This window comes from Coregonus lavaretus (assembly GCF_964263955.1).
Source record: "Coregonus lavaretus genome assembly, chromosome: 20".
Lineage (NCBI taxonomy): Eukaryota > Metazoa > Chordata > Actinopteri > Salmoniformes > Salmonidae > Coregonus > Coregonus lavaretus.
Window position 1 is genome coordinate 26,811,938 of NC_140007.1, and position 17,592 is coordinate 26,829,529.

Below are 17,592 nucleotides of genomic sequence, written 5' to 3' on the forward strand. Positions count from 1 at the left end.
AGCCATTTTGCCACAACTTTGGAAGTATGCTTGGCGTCATTGTCCATTTGGAAGACCCATTTGCGACCAAGCTTTAACTTCCTGACTGATGTCTTGAGATGTTGCTTCAATATATCCACCTAATTTTCCTTCCTCATGATGCCATCTATTTTGTGATGTGCACCAGTCCCTCCTGCAGCAAAGCACCCCCACAGCATGATGCTGCCACCCCTGTGCTTCACGGTTGGGATGGTGTTCTTCGGCTTGCAAGCACCCCCTTTTTACTCCAAACATAACGATGGTCATTATGGCCAAACAGTTCTATTTTTTGTTTCATCAGACCAGAGGACATTTCTCCAAAAAGTGCGATATTTGTCCCCATGTGCAGTTGCAAACCGTAGTCTGGCTTTTTTATGGCGGTTTTGGAGCAGTGGCTTCTTCCTTGCCGAGCGGCCTTTCAGGTTATGTCGATATAGGACTTGTTTTACTGTGGATATAGATACTTTTCTACCTGTTTCCTCCAGCATCTTCATCTTCTGGGATTGATTTGCACTTTTCTCACCAAAGTACATTCATCTCTAGGAGACAGAACGCGTCTCCTTCCTGAGCGGTATGACGGCTGCCTGGTCCCATGGTGTTTATACTTGCGTACTATTGTTCGTACAGATTAACGTGGTACCTTCAGGTGTTTGGAAATTGCTCCCAAGGATGAACCAGACTTGTGGAGGTCTACAATTTCTTTTTCTGAGGTCTTGGCTGATTTATTTTGATTTTCCTAAGTGTATGTAAACTTCTGACTTCAACTGTATATACATGAAACGTACATTATGGAAAACATATCTCACACTCAGGCATAGTTAGTAGTAGAATAATGGATTGGCAAGTATTTGGCACCGTCAACTTTTAGAAGGTTAGTAGGAAAGTTAGGCTAATCATTTAAACCATCTAAATACACTGAGTGTACAAAACATTAGAACACCTTCTGTTGATGGATGGCAGGGAGCTCGGCCCCAGTGATGTACTGGGCCGTATTCACCACCCTCTTTAGCGCCTTGCGGTTGGATGCCTTGCAGTTGCCGTACCAAGCGTTGATGCAGCCAGTCAAGATGCTCACAATCGTGGAGCTGTATAACTTTTTGAGGATCTGAGGGCCCATTTAACATTTAGAAGTTGTTCCTTTTCAGGTCTAGAAGAAGTGACTACAAATTGCTAACTCCCGTTTGTATAAGCTGGTAGCATAGCTAGCATACAGAAATCGGTGGTGGTAGTCAAAGTCGTTTTTAACTGCAATGCATTTTATTGGTGAAGATGACATGAACATGTATTGGGGTTGACATCCATAGAAGCATTATACTCAGATTTTTACCTGAACAGTGTGAAATACACATATAAACAATAAATGTAGGCACATTTTGCTGGGGGGCAATGAGGAGATTCGGGATCTTTCCCCCAAGAGTTTCCATGGCATTTCCATTGTTTGGGTCGAGTTCCATTGACCTCTTTACTGCATCTATTGGCTGCCTTTATTGCGAGGGGTATGTACGGAAATTCTGATTGGTTCCAAGTTTACTAGTTTGGCAAATTTGCCTGAGCAGACAGTATGAGAAAATGTGCAAGAATTGAGGGTGGCAACACATTTTATAGTCATCATAAGAATGTTTGACTGTCATATACCAAAAAAATAATAATCAGCTCCTCCCAGGGATCGATCAACTTCACGTTCTCAGACTTCGGCCCACCACTTATGTCTGCTGCGCTGCTTCCATCAACAGCAGCAGCACAATGCTTTCCGTTGCCTAGCAACTGCAGTAAACAAGTCTTAACATGCAGTCATCATACAGTTGCAGCACAGATAGAACAATGAGACAGATATTTCACCGGATGTATAAATGTGAAGCATCCGCTTGGCGTTTCCACTCACTACCAAATATGGTAGTGAGAGGAAGCCCAGTGGCTGGCAGTGGGAGAAGATGGAATGAGATGGATTTTGGCCGACATTCTGCACATTTTCTCATCAATCTCAATATAGTTTTTTGTTCTTAAAACTATAATCTGTTATGAACAGAGTGGACTAAGTTTTGTAGACTTTACCCTTTGACAAAGTTTTTAAAAAATGGCGTTGTTTAGATGGCATGCAAGGGCGAATATAGGTATTGCACACGCGCACTGCACAGAGTAGGCTTTCCCCAACTGAACCATGCAAATATTTGCTAGAACGCGCCAACAGGATCTTGCTAGCTTGTGCTTGGCTCTGCCCACCTTTTTGTTTGTCCACCTGCCTCTTGAGGATCGACCACAAGTTCTCAATGGGATTAAGGTCTGGGGAGTTTCCTGGCCATGGACCCAAAATGTCGATGTTTTGTTCCCCGAGCCACTTAGTTATCACTTCTGCCTTATGGCAAGGTGCTCCATCATGCTGGAAAAAGCATTGTTCGTCACCAAACTGTTCTTGGATAGTTGGGAGAAGTTGCTCTCGGAGGATGTGTTGGTACCATTCTTTATTCATGGCTGTGTTCTTAGGCAAAATTGTGAGTGAGCCCACTCCCTTGGCTGAGAAGCAACCCCACACATGAATGGTCTCAGGATGCTTTACTGTTGGCATGATACAGGACTGATGGTAGCGCCCACCTTGTCTTCTCCGGACAAGATGTTTTCCGGATGCCCCAAACAATCGGAAAGGGGATTCATCAGCGCAAATGACTTCACCCCAGTACTCAGCAGTCCAATCCCTGTACCTTTTGCAGAATATCAGTCTGTCCCTGATGTTTTACCTTGAGAAGTGGCTTCTTTGCTGCCCTTCTTTACACCAGGCCATCCTCCAAAAGTATTCGCCTCATTGTGCGTGCAGATGCACTCACACCTGCCTGCTGCCGTTCCTGAGCAAGCTCTGCACTGGTGGTGCCCCGATCCCACAGCTGAATCAACTTTAGGAGACGGTCCTGGCGCTTGCTGGACTTTCTTGGGCACCCTGACGCCTTCTTCACAACAATTGAACCTCTCTCCTTGAAGTTCTTGATGATCCGATAAATGGTTGATTTAGGTGCAATCTTACTAGCAGCAATATCCTTGCCTGTGAAGCCCTTTTTGTGCAAAGCAATGATGACGGCACGTGTTTCCTTGCAGGTAACCATGGTTAACAGAGGAAGAACAATGATTTCAAGCACCACCCTCCTTTTAAAGCTTCCAGTCTGTTATTCTAACTCAATCATCATGACAGAGTGATCTCCAGCCTTGTCCTCGTCAACACTCTCACTTGTGTTAACGAGAGAGTCACTGACATGATGGCAGCTGGTCCTTTTGTGGCAGGGCTGAAATGCAGTGGAAATCTTTTTTTGGAATTAAGTTCATTTTCATGGCAAAGAGGGATTTTGCAATTAATTGCAATCTGATCACTCTTCATGAAATTCTGGAGTATATGCAAATTGCCATCATCAAAACTGAGGCAGCAGACTTTGTGAAAATTAGTATTTGTGTCGATCAAAACTTTTGACCACGACTGTACAGTACCAGTCAAAAGTTCGGACACACCTACTCATTCAAGGGTATTGAATCATGTAGTAACCAAAAAAGTGTTAAACAAATCCAAATATATTTTATATCTGAGATTCTTCAAAGTAGCCACCCTTTGCCTTGATGACAGCTTTGCACACTCTTGGCATTCTCTCAACCAGCTTCATGATGTAGTCACCTGGAAATAATTTCAATTAACAGGTGTGCCTTGTTAAAAGTTAATTTGTGGAAATTATTTCCTTCTTAATGCCAATCAGTTGTGTTGTGACAAGGTAGGGTTGGTATACAGAAGATAGCCCTATTTGGTAAAAGACCAAGTCCATATTATGGCAAGAACAGCTCAAATAAGCAAAGAGAAACGACATTCCATCATTACTTTAAGACATGAAGGTCAGTCAATCCGTAAGATTAATAACTTTGAAAGTTTCTTCAAGTGCAGTTGCAAAAACCATCAAGCGCTGTGATGAAACTGACTCTCATGAGGACCGCCACAAGAAAGGAAGACCCAGAGTTATCTCTGCTGCAGAGGATAAGTTCATTAGAGTTACCAGCCTCAGAAATTGCAGCCCAAATAAATGCTTCAGAGTTCAGACATCTCAACATCAACTGTTCAGAGGAGACTGCGTGAATCAGGCCATCATGGTCGAATTGCTGCAAAGAAACCACTACTAAAGGACACCAATAAGAAGATGAGACTTGCTTGGGCCAAGAAACACGAGCAATGGACATTAGACCGGTGGAAATCTGTCCTTTGGTCTCATGAGTCCAAATGTGAGATTTTGGTTCCAACCGCTGTGTCTTTGTGAGACGCAGAGTAGGTGAACGGATTATCTCTGCATGTGTAGTTCCCACTGTGAAGCTTGGAGGAGGTGGTGTGATGGTGCTTTGCTGGTGATACTGTGATTTATTTAGAATTCAAGGCACACTTAACCAGCATGGCTACCACAGCACTCTACAGCAATATGCCATCCTATCTGGTTTGCGCTTAGTGGGACTATCATTTGTTTTTCAACAGGACAATAACCCAACACACCTCCAGGCTGTGTAAGGGCTATCTGACCAAGAAGGAGAGTGATGGAGTGCTGAATCAGATGACCTGGCCTCCACAATCACCAGACCTCAACACAATTGAGATGGTTTGGGATGATTTGGACCGCAGAGTGAAGGAAAAGCAGCCAACAAGTGCTCAGCATATGTGGGAACTCCTTCAAGACTGTTGGAAAAGAATTCCAGGTGAAGCTGGTTGAGAGAATGCCAAAAGTGTGCAAAGCTGTCATCAAGGCAAAGGGTGGCTTCTTTGAAGAATCTAAAATGTGAAATATATATATATATATATATATATATATATATATATATATATTTTTTTACTTATTTGGTTACTACATGATTCCATATGTGTTATTTCATAGTTTTGATGTCTTCATTATTATTCTACAATGTAGAAAATAGTAAAAATAAAGAAAAACTCTGGAATGAGTAGGTGTGTCCAAACTTTTCACTGGTACTGTACGTTTGCTAGCCTAGCATGGATTTCAACTTCGGTTTATCACTTTTTCTCAGATTTACATTCACTTATAGACGGGTTAGCTGACAGTGTCACGAAAACAATGCGCACTCTTTAATGAGGCATAAGTCTGTGTGTTGTTGTTAGGGCGGCAGGTAGCTTAGTGGTTAAGAGCGTTGTGCCAGTAACCGAAAGGTCGCTGGTTCTAATCCCCAAGCCGACTAGGTGAAAAACCTGTCGATGTGCCCTTGAGCAAGGCACTTAACCCTAATTGCTCCTGTAAGTCGCTCTGGATAAGAGCGTCTGCTAAATGACTACATTTTTTATTTTTTAAATGTAAAAATGCTGTGATTCTGGATGGCCAGATAACTAGCAACAATGACAAGAAGCTACCATGTGGGGAATCATAGGTGGCTCGTTTCAGCTCATTGTATCTTGTTATTGATACCATGTCTTGTTTTGAGGTGTTTTGACTGATGTCACGTATATGCTAATATGGCTCACATTTTCTTGCTAGCTAACCAACAACTGTAACAATGTATTTGAGAGACAACAAGTGCTCATTGTGCAAATGCATTTATGTTTTCAATAAACAGACACAAAATATAGTTTACATGTTGTCAACAATCTAAGCCAACCCAATCTGTTTTGCCCCATAGTTGCTTACGCGTCGGTTTTGTTGCTAAACAACCAACCAGTCTATAAATGTCCATACTCACCAATAATTACATTTGGTAGTTCATTTCAGCATAGTTTTTGAATCTTTACAAACTGGACAAAATGTATAGACGGGTTGGTTGTTTAGCAAAAACAAGCCACTTACGATTCCCCACATGGCAGCTTCGTGTCATTGTTGGTAGCTATCTGACCATTCAGAATCATAACACCACACGGACCTCTGCTTAAAAATTCAATAAAATGAAAGTATTAGAACGGTTATGACGGTTATTTTCTTTTATTCATGGTCTTCATCCATAATCATTGGTTACACAGTTATACAATTACCGTGCTAGCCCTAATAATAACACTGCCATGGTATTGTTTTACAAAAATGTTCCCATTCTCTCGCAAACCAAAAGGATGTTGTCTATATATTTTATTCAGCACTATTCAAGCTGTAGATTAAACTGATTGGCCACATTTTGGTTGAATGCCACAATATAAACTCCATGCAGTGATGTTACCTCTCAGTGATAATGTTTCCTTTCTACCAGTCATTTACAAGTACTGTTTTGATGAGCTTACTTGACACCCCAACTGTTAAGAGCCCCTGAGGGTTAATGGGCAGGCATGAATGAAAGAGTAGATGAGTGTATGTAGTAACACAAGCACAAAAGACTCAATATCTTTGGCTGTAAGAATATACTTGCTTACAAAGACTAAAAGGAGGGAAGGGAATCTGGCAAGCAGCGGCTGATGCTGGATCAAGCGTTTGGCAGGGTTAGCTGTTGGCAAGGTTAGCAGGGATAGTAGTTAGCAGGGTAAGCAGTTAGCAGGGTTAGCTGTTAGCAGGGTTAGCTATTAGCAGGGTTAGCTATTAGCAGGGTTAGCTATTAGCAGGGTTAGCTATTAGCAAAGTTAGCAAAGTTAGCAGTTCGCCGGTGCTAGAGGAAAGTTGAGACTTACGGTTGCAGGCAGGGCTCTGGGTGTGGCGGGTGAGCTCGTCCATGGGCACAGCCTCTGAGCAGCGAGGGCACTGGCTGAACCTGGCCCTGTTCTCACACTCCCCCAACAGGTGCTCTGAGAGGCTGGCTATCTCAACCACCTGAAAGACACGTCAGTCACAAATAAACACACTGGTCTCCAACACAAGGACACACAAAACCACAATTCAATGTGTCTACGCACTACACGGTCAGATCCTTACACCCAAAGCTTACTCCACCCAAAGCTCCTCCAGGTTCCCCACTCTATGGTCCTTCTTCAATGAGTCATTTCATAGATAGGAGTTACTTGAAGTGGCCCTACTGGCCTTTGTGTACCTGTCTACATTGGTCACAGCGGTGCAACATAGGACAGTGCTTCCAGTAGTGCAGGTCCAATCCATCCTCAGTGAAGGACTCATCCTTTTCACCGCAGAATATACAGAGGCTGAAACCAATTCAGAATATACATACGCTATAACATTAAGAATACACAGACTGAAACACATTATTAATATACACAGGCTGAAACATAAAATTCAAAGGCATTCCATGTTGCCAATTAGGTGTTTTCCATTCTTTTATGTATTAGACTATTTTTACAGCATTTCAGTCAGTTTCGTAGCTTCCTTTCTGCTTTTGCTGTGCATCAACACTCACTTATCCAAGTTGTTGACAACTGAAGACTGGTTATCTCCTGCATCTTCTGGGTTGATTTGGGGAGCTGTTTTGACACCTGGAAAGCAACAGGGACACCTTTTTCACAGGTCACTACAAATTAGAGGGACAGTGTACTGTAGTCCCTAAAATAATGCCTCAAAGTGGTGCAACCAGCATTCTACCGTAAAAACAAAAACGTGAACCACAATGGGTTTGGCCAAAACCGTTTGTGGAATTTGAGGTGGGTTTTTCAAAGTTAGTGTACGTGTGAACAGTGGTTGAGGATAGGGTTCATACAGACCTGTTTTTACAGCTTTAACAGCCTCTTTCTTCTGTCCTTTGGTATTTCCCTTCTCTTTTTCCACTTTGGAATTGCCCTTCTCCTTAAAAAAAAACTGCAAATTCAACATCTTGCAGAGATACAGTAGAAGTGTTGTAAAACCATATACCTGTGCTTATATCCATACCAATGGTACATATGATTAATTGTCTTTTGGAAATAATCAATACCATAGAGACTATTAGGTGTGTGTTCTATTTACTTCAGTGGTCTATACTGTGGACATACAGTACAGTGGAATGAGGGTAGTGGAATGAGGGCACAACAAGGAGGAGTGACACAGACACGCTGGCCTGTTGAAGGAAATTAGGTAATAGTGCAGTGATGACAGCTCCACCTACACTGATCTCCTTCAAGGCAGCCAGCTGCTCCTGAAGACTGTGGATCTCCTCCTTCTCCTTCTCCCCCTCCTGCTGTGCGCCTCCCTTCTTTGACGTCTGAAACAAAATGAAAGAAGCATAGTGACACACTTAAGTGCAATTGTATAAGTCTCTCTCTCACACACTCATTCCTTTTCTCCTCTCCCTCTGTCGTTCTTCTTCTCCTCTCTCTTCCCCTCCTTCTCTCTGTGTTTGCCCGGGCTTCTCTAATAGCCCAGTCATGTCTGGAAGCCTTGTAGACAGTCTCCACTGCAGTGATGACGATGTGTCCTTAACTCACCCAAGGAGACATGGCCAGACTTTTAGCAGTGGAACATTACTTAATAGTAGCACGGTCATTACTTAACGGGACTAATGAGGTGAGAGAACACAAGCAACAGAAAAGAAGCAGCTTGTCACCCATCCCTAAACAACTGAGAACTTGTTCAGAATCACAGCTTGTCCAACGTTACGTCATAACTCATTCAAACACACAGATGGGCCGAGCCTTGCCTGGGACTCCACCGGCCGCCCATCGATCCTGGCGAAGCCGTCAAATATGTTCTTGTAGAGCACGTTCTTGCGTGTGGCGGCATCGTTGGCCGGGAGGTAGCTGAGGACGGCGTTTTTGTGCAGGCGGTACATGGCCAGGATGATGAGCACGGCTGTCTCTCTCACCTCTGACGCGCTGTGCTGCAGCGCACCTGTACAGAACTGACACAGAGGCACAGAGGTGATGAACAAGAGCCTTTAGAGAGCTGAAATGGAAACAAAAATACTGGTTTACCAGAAACAGACTAAGTCTAATCTTGGACATAAAATCCTCCTTAAATTGAGAATCTCCATTGAAAGTGCTTTTTAGTCCAGAACAAGGCTTAATTTGTGTCTGGGAAACCACCCTTAAGAGCCTTTACAGAAATTTAACAAAAACAAAAAGAGGATACAGTAGCATGCTAAAAAAGCTACAACATACTGAGTTTAGCATGATGTACCTGTACAGAGGATGAAATACAAAAGGAAGTTGCATGTCCGAAAAGAAGCTAGCATGCTAGCACCACTCAGATAGTGAATGAAACAACTAAATGTATCAATTACAGTTATTTCGACTGAATGAAAAAGCCTGCATATATGATTGATAAGTGGAAATTCTACAGATTTCATTGAAACATGATACTAATCAATGCTTGTTTAAACCAACAGTCATTATATTACGATAGTCTGGTGAGAATGATAGCTCAATCGCCATCATAGCATATCGGCTAGAGAGCATTCAGAGAGAGCATTTACCTCAAAAGGTAAACTGTGTACTGTACAAAGGGCACCTCTCCTCTCCCTGAGTCAATGGGCTGGGGACAGGCAGCCATTATTCTATGTTGTCTCTCTCTGCTTCTCATTTTAATTACAGGAAATTCAATCACCTCTTTGCTCCGGCTCCATCTCCCAGGTAACGGGAGGGGAAAGGGAGAAATGTATCAGTCCTCGGACCAGGGGGGAATAACCCGGCTGACCCTGCACTCGGCAAAGAGCAAACTAGCAGTGTTCTCCCAAGGACATTTTAACAAGGTGGTGCTGCTGAGTACTGCCAGGGGGAGGCCTCAGAAATTTTTGCGTTTTCTAACACCTGTAACTGCCATTTCCTGCGATCTCTTACATTCTTTGGAGAACCCTGCCTAGGTGCAGGCTCATTATACTCACTAAAGAGAATGGGGAAATGGTAGGCTCAATTCCCATTGAGACCCACTAATTGAATTTTAGTCAAATTCAGGGTTCGTGCCAATGTGGTCAATGTGGCAAGCATTACACTAGGACATTTTGCTATAGCTATAGGCTACTATCTTAAACGAATATATTTGAGCCAGACACAAAAAGGTGCACAATCCAGACCTCTTCAGGTTTGTTTCTAGTTGTTATAGACTCTATTGTTATAGATTCAATAGTAGTCCCAAGCTACCTTGCTGTGCCCATCAGTCTCTGTCCGCTGTAAGAGGAGAGAGGGAGCCCGAGGAGGAAGGTGTGAAACTCAAGCAGTACGGCTCAGTTGCATAATCCCCATTGTTCAGTGAGACGATACAGGCCTGAGGATGGACATGAAGCCATCATCTCACAATAGCAATCAGGTGTGTTGACAAAACTGGAAAATTGGGTCTGGGAATTCACGTTTATGACAGAGAGACCGATTTTGATACAACACCTCACTGACTGAATACACAGGGTTTGACGTATTATGTGTTTTTAGGCCAAGTGGTAAGCCAAGACCCATGAAGGGCTGTCAACGAACACCAACAGTTTTCAACTGAAACCAATTCCAGTCTCAGGCAGCGAGCAAGCAGTATAGTGAAATGCCCTCCCACTATTGCCTTCGAATGCAACGCTTACCCCAAAAGTTCTCAGCAAACATTGAAAGGAGCTGACATAAAGGAGTCGGTGCATTTGCTAGCTGTCTGCAAGCACGCACAAACAAACATGCAAACACAGGCCACCGAGGAGAGTACCGTTTGTGGCTCTTCAACTTGAGAGAGGGACTCCGGTGCAGAACTTAACAATGTGCTCCCGCCTACCATAAAGCCAGCGGTGAAGCAGAGGCCGGTCAAAAGAAGTCTGACGTAAACTAGAAAGGACAGACAATCACACTGCACACTCTGTCAACACTTGGATAGTTGACACATAGATACTAGGTCACTGTTGGAAGTGAAGAGACACATACACAGAGAGAGCGAGACAGAGACAGACAGACAGACAGAGAGAGACAGAGACAGAGACAGAGCATACATTATCCAAGTGGGCACCCCCGGGACTTCGCTAATCGCTTTCTCCAGGAAACGAGTTGACAGGCTGCTGACCCAACTGCAGAATCTCGATAGGGGAGAGAAATCTCAAAAACCAGATTACCTGCTGAACTTTGCCACACAGACAAATGCGTGGGACCATGTTGACCATCCTAGCCGCTGGGTCTGTCTTCTTCCCAGGCCTGTTTATGCTCTCTAAGAAATTCCTCAAGTACATCCCTGCACTGAGGTGGAACGAAGGGGACGAGGCCTACTCACTCAGAAAACCTGGCTCCTGGATTCCTACCAAACATAGCTATACTTACCTAAATATGAAAAAACAGAGAGGGAAAATAAATGTGGTACAGTAACCTTTGATGCATGCAAGAAAGAAGATAATGAACCGGTTGTCTCATTAACATTTGTCTATATCACGGCTCTCCAACCCTGTTCCTGGAGAGCTACCCTCCTGTAGGTTTTCGCTCCAACCCCAGTTGTAACGAACCAGATTCAGCTTATCAACTAGCTAATTATTAGAATCAGGTGCACTAGATTACGGTTGGAGTGAAAATCTACAGGAGGGTAGCTCTCCAGGAACAGGGTTGGAGAGCCCTGGTTTATATGGAGAAAACACAAACTATTCCCTATGTTCATTGGGTACTGCTTCTTGCCATTCAGGGAAAAAAAGCATGTACTGTATATGCCATGATATGATTGTTATTATTTGTAAGTATTTATTTATTTGGTGGTTTTATTTGTGGAATGCATATTTCTGCATATGTGCGTATGCTTCTGAGCCTTATGTGAAGGCTATATTGTATATGATAGCTAAAATATTATATTCTGTCCAGAGAGAGAGAGAGAGAGAGAGAGAGAGAGAGAGAGAGAGAGAGAGAGAGAGAGCTGTGTCAGTCACTAATGACAGCATTCCCCCAACTGACCAGAGGTAACTAACGCCTATTTGAATTGAGTGAATTAGGGTGACTGATGCAAAACCCAGACATCAACTATTTGGCCATCCTCTCTCATCCTTCAATTCCACTGATCAACTTAAGATGATATAGATGTAGAACTGCATAGAAATAGACAACAGTCAAGATAAGTTGAGGCCTAAAGTATATGTTTACTCTGGAGTGTGTTGATTGACTTCTGGGGCGTCTTCATTCACTGCTTCTCCAGAGCTTGGATACTGGAACAGCAGATTCTTCTTCCAATCTAGGCCTGAGCCCAGAAACATGTGACAGCAAGTGGCACTAGGGTGACGACAATGCTCAAAAGCCTGAATAAACGTGCCAGAGTCTGGTGCAGTGGTAGTGTTGCTGACTCTAGACCATTCTGAATTATACAATAAATAAACAAATATGAAAGGGGAATGGATGACCACTGTTCTTAAAAAAAAAAAAGCCTGCACACATTGCAACCCTCCAGGAGTGGGAGTAAAAAAATCATGGCTGCCTTAGGTGTTTACCTTCATGACGTTGTCCAGAGTGAAGCCTGAGTTGTCTGTGCCCAATTCTCCCAGCAGCTTCTCCAGTAGCTTAGCCCTGCTCAGGGCCTGCCGTGTGGGGATGTTGGACTTAATGGGCTTCACCAGCTCCCCAGGGACCAATTGCAGGGCCCGCACCTCTTTAAACAAGGCCATGTCCTGCACAGGAGCGAGAGGAAGAGACAAGGCAGCCATTTTGAAACCAGGAGGTAGTAGTAGAGAAGCAGGAGCTACAACCAGGAATTTGAAGATTTAATAAACCCCAGAATGGGTGCTCAGTCCTTGGAGATGACAGAAGTGAATATGAAAAAGGTTCATGATTGCCCTTCAATCATGTTTCATGCTAAAAAACATCAACATGTTTTTCTCTATACTAACATGATATTGATACATTTAACATTTTCTAGAATGCGGACCTTAGGCACAACAATTGCTCCATAGAAAAGTAATAATAATAATAATAATATGCCATTTAGCAGACGCTTTTATCCAAAGCGACTTACAGTCATGTGTGCATACATTTTTACGTATGGGTGGTCCCGGGGATCGAACCCACTACGCTGGCGTTACAAGCGCCATGCTCTACCAATTGAGCTACAGAGGACCACAGTACTGGAGTTTATTAAATAACCTAACTCATCAATATGCTTTTTAAAAGACAGTTTACCGTCTATCCAGATATGTAAGAACACGATCAATGTGGGCACCATCTAAATTGCATATGCTTAAATCATAAGCGTCATTTTTATGTTGGCAAAGCCCATTCATGAAAAGCTACAATACAAACTCAGAACTTTCCAAGAACACTCAGTTGGACACAACCTCTTTGTTCGCTATTATCTTTAAAAGGTGCATAGTCAGACAGAGTCTTTAAGGAAATATTGTGCTAAAGTTCTATAATGTGTAAAGGGCCTTTAAAGGTCATTGCATGCTAACCTACAGTACCCTACCAATGTTTTGGTCACAAGAATGTTCTGGGAAAGTGAGATGAATGCATAATGAATAAGGACGTATTGTTGCTCCTAGAATGGACCTGATGACCCTTTCATGCTCTGTGTATTTTTATGCTACTACTAAAATAAAATAAATAGTTTAATTTGTGTATCCATTGTTGTTTATATAGAACAAGGCCAATACTGTTTTGCACACACACACACACACACACACACACACACACAGTCCCTCCGTTTCCCTGTAGGGCCCCAACATTTCTAGTACAAAATGGAGCTTGTTGGAGAGTTTGGGTAAAGCATGAAAACAGCTACAACACCTCCAGCTCTTCATCCAAACAGAGCTACAGTATATGTTAGCTACATGTCTAAACATTCTAGATCGGGCGCGGGTGTAGGTGGCATGCAGTCAATGAGACGTTTGTAATGGAATGGTAACGGATTGTATAGCAATATTCCCTAACTAATCTCATCCACAACTACCAACATGTAGTTCCCACCTGGGTGATCGCCAGCAGACATTTTGTGTCTAAACGCCCGCCACACAATGGCCTTCTATCACAGTGTAGGTTAGGAGCGTACTACTATAGCAATATAGGCCTAGCAAGAAATTAGGTCTGCAAATGAAGGGGACCAGGTTGGGAATATGTCCAGGGCACGATAAGTGCATCCATAGAGAAGCAACCCACCTGGCTGAAGCCCTCAATGATGCTGCCCAGGCTAAAATAGATAAGAGGGCACGCTTGCCACAAAGCCTAACTCAGGGATGGGCAACTGGCGGCATGCGGCCCGCAGCCCCCCTTTTGAATGCCCTCGGATCAATCACCCTCCCCCGGGGTCTCAACTTACTGTTGCGAGTTAGTACAGTAAAATACATAAGGTGCAATTTCTAAATTTGGTTGTGCATCAGCAGTTTTTCTCTTTGTATGTCAGTCACTGATAGTCAGTCAATTACCCCATGTCAGCTAACATTTTTTAGATTGCCAAGTTAGTTTAGCGGCCAGCTATCTAAACTTGTTATCTTGGTCGATTTACCGTCTAGGGGGCCCCCATTGATTTTGTTAGTCAGTCTCACTCAGATATCATATTAAACTGCAAACATTCCTCTCTGCCCCATAGCAAAATGAGTAGAATTGCATGAAATTAGTTATAAAACGGCAACATTTTCTCTACACCCCATGGCAAAATGTGTAGAATTGCACGGAATCTACTGTAAAACTTAAAAGATGTCTCTCCGCTGTCAAGAGGGGGGCCACTAAAATGTTTTGCTCACAATGTGTGTGTGTGTGTGTGTGTGTGTGTGTGGGGGTGGGAGGGGGGGGGGGGGGGGGGGGGGGGGTATGTATGTGAGTACGCAGACCCGCAAGCAACTGTTCAGATTTTGACGGTGGGGATGGTGTTCAGATTTTTTTGTGGCCCCCCCACCCCCATCAAAGTTGCCCATCCCTGATCTAACTCAACCCACCTGGATGAAAGCTGTGGCCATGGCCCGTAGTCTGGTGGCCGAGTCCCCGGTCCTGGAGAGTAGGTTGGGCCAGGTCTGCTCCACACAGTGGGCCATCTCGGCTCTGCCCAGGGCCTGGCCTGGGATCAGCTGGGTCAGCAGCAGCTGCAGCAGCTTCAGAGATGCCTGGAACACCTACAGGACAGGACAGGACCATCAACAAACACACATCCATTAGAAGTAAACAAAATGTAATCTCATTACAACATTCTGTAATGTCCTATTAAACATGGTTACTTACATTTACATTTTTACATTTTAGTCATTTAGCAGACGCTCTTAACCAGAGCGACTTACAGGAGCAATTAGGGTTAAGTGCCTTGCTCAAGGGCACATTAACGTCATTTAGCAGACGCTCTTAGCCAGAGCGACTCACAAATTGGTGCGTTCACCCTATAGCCAGTGGGATAACCACTTTACAATTTGGGGGGGGGGGGGGGGGGGGGGGTTAGAAGGAATACTTTATCCTATCCCAGGTATTCCTTAAAGAGGTGGGGTTTCAAATGTCTCCGGAAGGTGGTGAGTGACTCCGCTGTCCTGGCGTCGTGAGGAAGCTTGTTCCACCATTGGGGTGCCAGAGCAGCGAACAGTTTTGACTGGGCTGAGCGGGAGCTGTGCTGTACTTACTGAGCTGTACTTACTCTAGGTTTATTTTTGTTTGTATAACATTAGTCAACTCAGTGGCTGAGTGTCCTCCCTGAGATTGGAAGGTTGGGGGTTGGAAACCCGGTGGACCCAATCCCTCTCTGCTTAGTACTCAGCATAGAGAGACTAGCATCCTGTCCAGGGGGTGTACTTGTACTTTAAGCTGCCTCACACAACAAAAACAAGAGATAGGTTCCTGACCTATGAGCTATTCTGGCTTGGACAAGGCTACTTACTCACTTACTTACTGTAACTTAAGTGGTTGCCTCCCTCCTTTCTGTTTTGTTGTTTGTGTTTTTGTGTATTATATGTCTGCCCATTCGTTGTTTATTGAAAATCAATAAACAATTGATCCCCCCAAAACGTTACCAGCATGGCGACTATTGAGGAATGCTGCCTATGACCCCAAGAACACCATCCCCACCGTCAAACATGGAGGTGGAAACATTATGCTTTGGGGGTGTTTTTCTGCTAAGGGGACAGGACAACTACACCGCATCAAAGGGACAATGGACGGAGCCATGTACCATTAAATCTTGGGTGAGAACCTCCTTCCCTCAGCCAGGGCATTGAAAATGGGTCATGGAAGGGTATTCCAGCATGACAATGACCCAAAACACACGGCCAAGGCAACAAAGGAGTGGCTCAAGAAGAAGCACATTAAGGTCCTGGAGTGGCCTAGCCAGTCTCCAGACCTTAATCCCATAGAAAATCTGTGGAGGGAGCTGAAAGTTGGAGAAGATCTGCAAAGAGGAGTGGGACAAAATCCCTCCTGAGATGTGTGCAAACCTGGTGGCCAACTACAAGAAACGTCTGACCTCTGTGATTAACAAGAAGGGTTTTGCTAAGTCATGTTTTGCAGAGGGGTCAAATACTTATTTCCCTCATTAAAATGCAAATCAATTTATAACATTTTTGACATGCGTTTTTCTGGATTTTTGTTGTTGTTATTCTGTCTCTCACTGTTCAAATAAACCTACCATTAAAATTATAGACGGATCATGTCTTTGTCAGTGGGCAAATGTACAAAATAAGCAGGGGATCAAATACATTTTTCCCTCACTATATATATATATATACAGTGGGTAAAAAAAGTTTTTAGTCAGCCACCAATTGTGCAAGTTCTCCCACTTAAAAAGATGAGAGAGGCCTGTAATTTTCATCATAGGTACACATCAACTATGACAGACAAAATGAGAATTTCTTTCTCCAGAAAATCACATTGTAGGATTTTTAATGCATTTATTTGCAAATTATGGTGGAAAATAAGTATTTGGTCAATAACAAAAGTTTCTCAATACTTTGTTATATACCCTTTGTTGGCAATGACACAGGTCAAACGTTTTCTGTAAGTCTTCACAAGGTTTTCACACACTGTTGCTGGTATTTTGGCCCATTCCTCCATGCAGATCTCCTCTAGAGCAGTGATGTTTTGGGGCTGTCGCTGGGCAACACGGACTTTCAACTCCCTCCAAAGATTTTCTATGGGGTTGAGATCTGGAGACTGGCTAGGCCACTCCAGGACCTTGAAATGCTTCTTACAAAGCCACTCCTTCGTATTCCGGGCGGTGTGTTTGGGATCATTGTCATGCTGAAAGACCCAGCCACGTTTCATCTTCAATGCCCTTGCTGATGGAAGGAGGTTTTCACTCAAAATCTCACGATACTTGGCCCCATTCATTCTTTCCTTTACACGGATCAGTCGTCCTGGTCCCTTTGCAGAAAAACAGCCCCAAAGCATGATGTTTCCACCCCCATGCTTCACAGTAGGTATGGTGTTCTTTGGATGCAACTTTGTCCTCCAAACACGACAAGTTGAGTTTTTACCAAAAAGTTCTATTTTGGTTTCATCTGACCATATGACATTCTCCCAATCCTCTTCTGGATTATCCAAATGCACTCTAGCAAACTTCAGACGGGCCTGGACATGTACTGGCTTAAGCAGGGGGACACGTCTGCCACTGCAGGATTTGAGTCCCTGGCGGTGTAGTGTGTTACTGATGGTAGGCTTTGTTACTTTGGTCCCAGCTCTATGCAGGTCATTCACTAGGTCCCCCCGTGTGGTTCTGGGATTTTTGCTCACCGTTCTTGTGATCATTTTGACCCCACGGGGTGAGATCTTGCGTGGAGCCCCAGATCGAGGGAGATTATCAGTGGTCTTGTATGTCTTCCATTTCCTAATAATTGCTCCCACAGTTGATTTCTTCAAACCAAGCTGCTTACCTATTGCAGATTCAGTCTTCCCAG

The 17,592-nt window shown here is 43.7% G+C and overlaps 1 protein-coding gene across 1 annotated transcript in view; it reads right to left on the reverse strand.

Annotated features, from left to right (window-relative positions):
- LOC311148097 (centrosomal protein of 104 kDa-like) overlaps positions 1–17,592 on the reverse strand; it is a 59,944-nt gene that overhangs the window by 11,604 nt on the left and 30,748 nt on the right. The window contains exons 12-19 of the mRNA XM_084185008.1: positions 14,662–14,835; positions 12,229–12,405; positions 8,509–8,709; positions 7,978–8,073; positions 7,598–7,691; positions 7,297–7,372; positions 6,976–7,084; positions 6,620–6,758 (exon numbers count right to left, since the gene is read on the reverse strand). Coding sequence (XP_084041134.1) covers positions 6,620–6,758; positions 6,976–7,084; positions 7,297–7,372; positions 7,598–7,691; positions 7,978–8,073; positions 8,509–8,709; positions 12,229–12,405; positions 14,662–14,835 — 1,066 coding nt within the window. The remainder of the gene's footprint in view (positions 1–6,619; positions 6,759–6,975; positions 7,085–7,296; positions 7,373–7,597; positions 7,692–7,977; positions 8,074–8,508; positions 8,710–12,228; positions 12,406–14,661; positions 14,836–17,592) is intronic.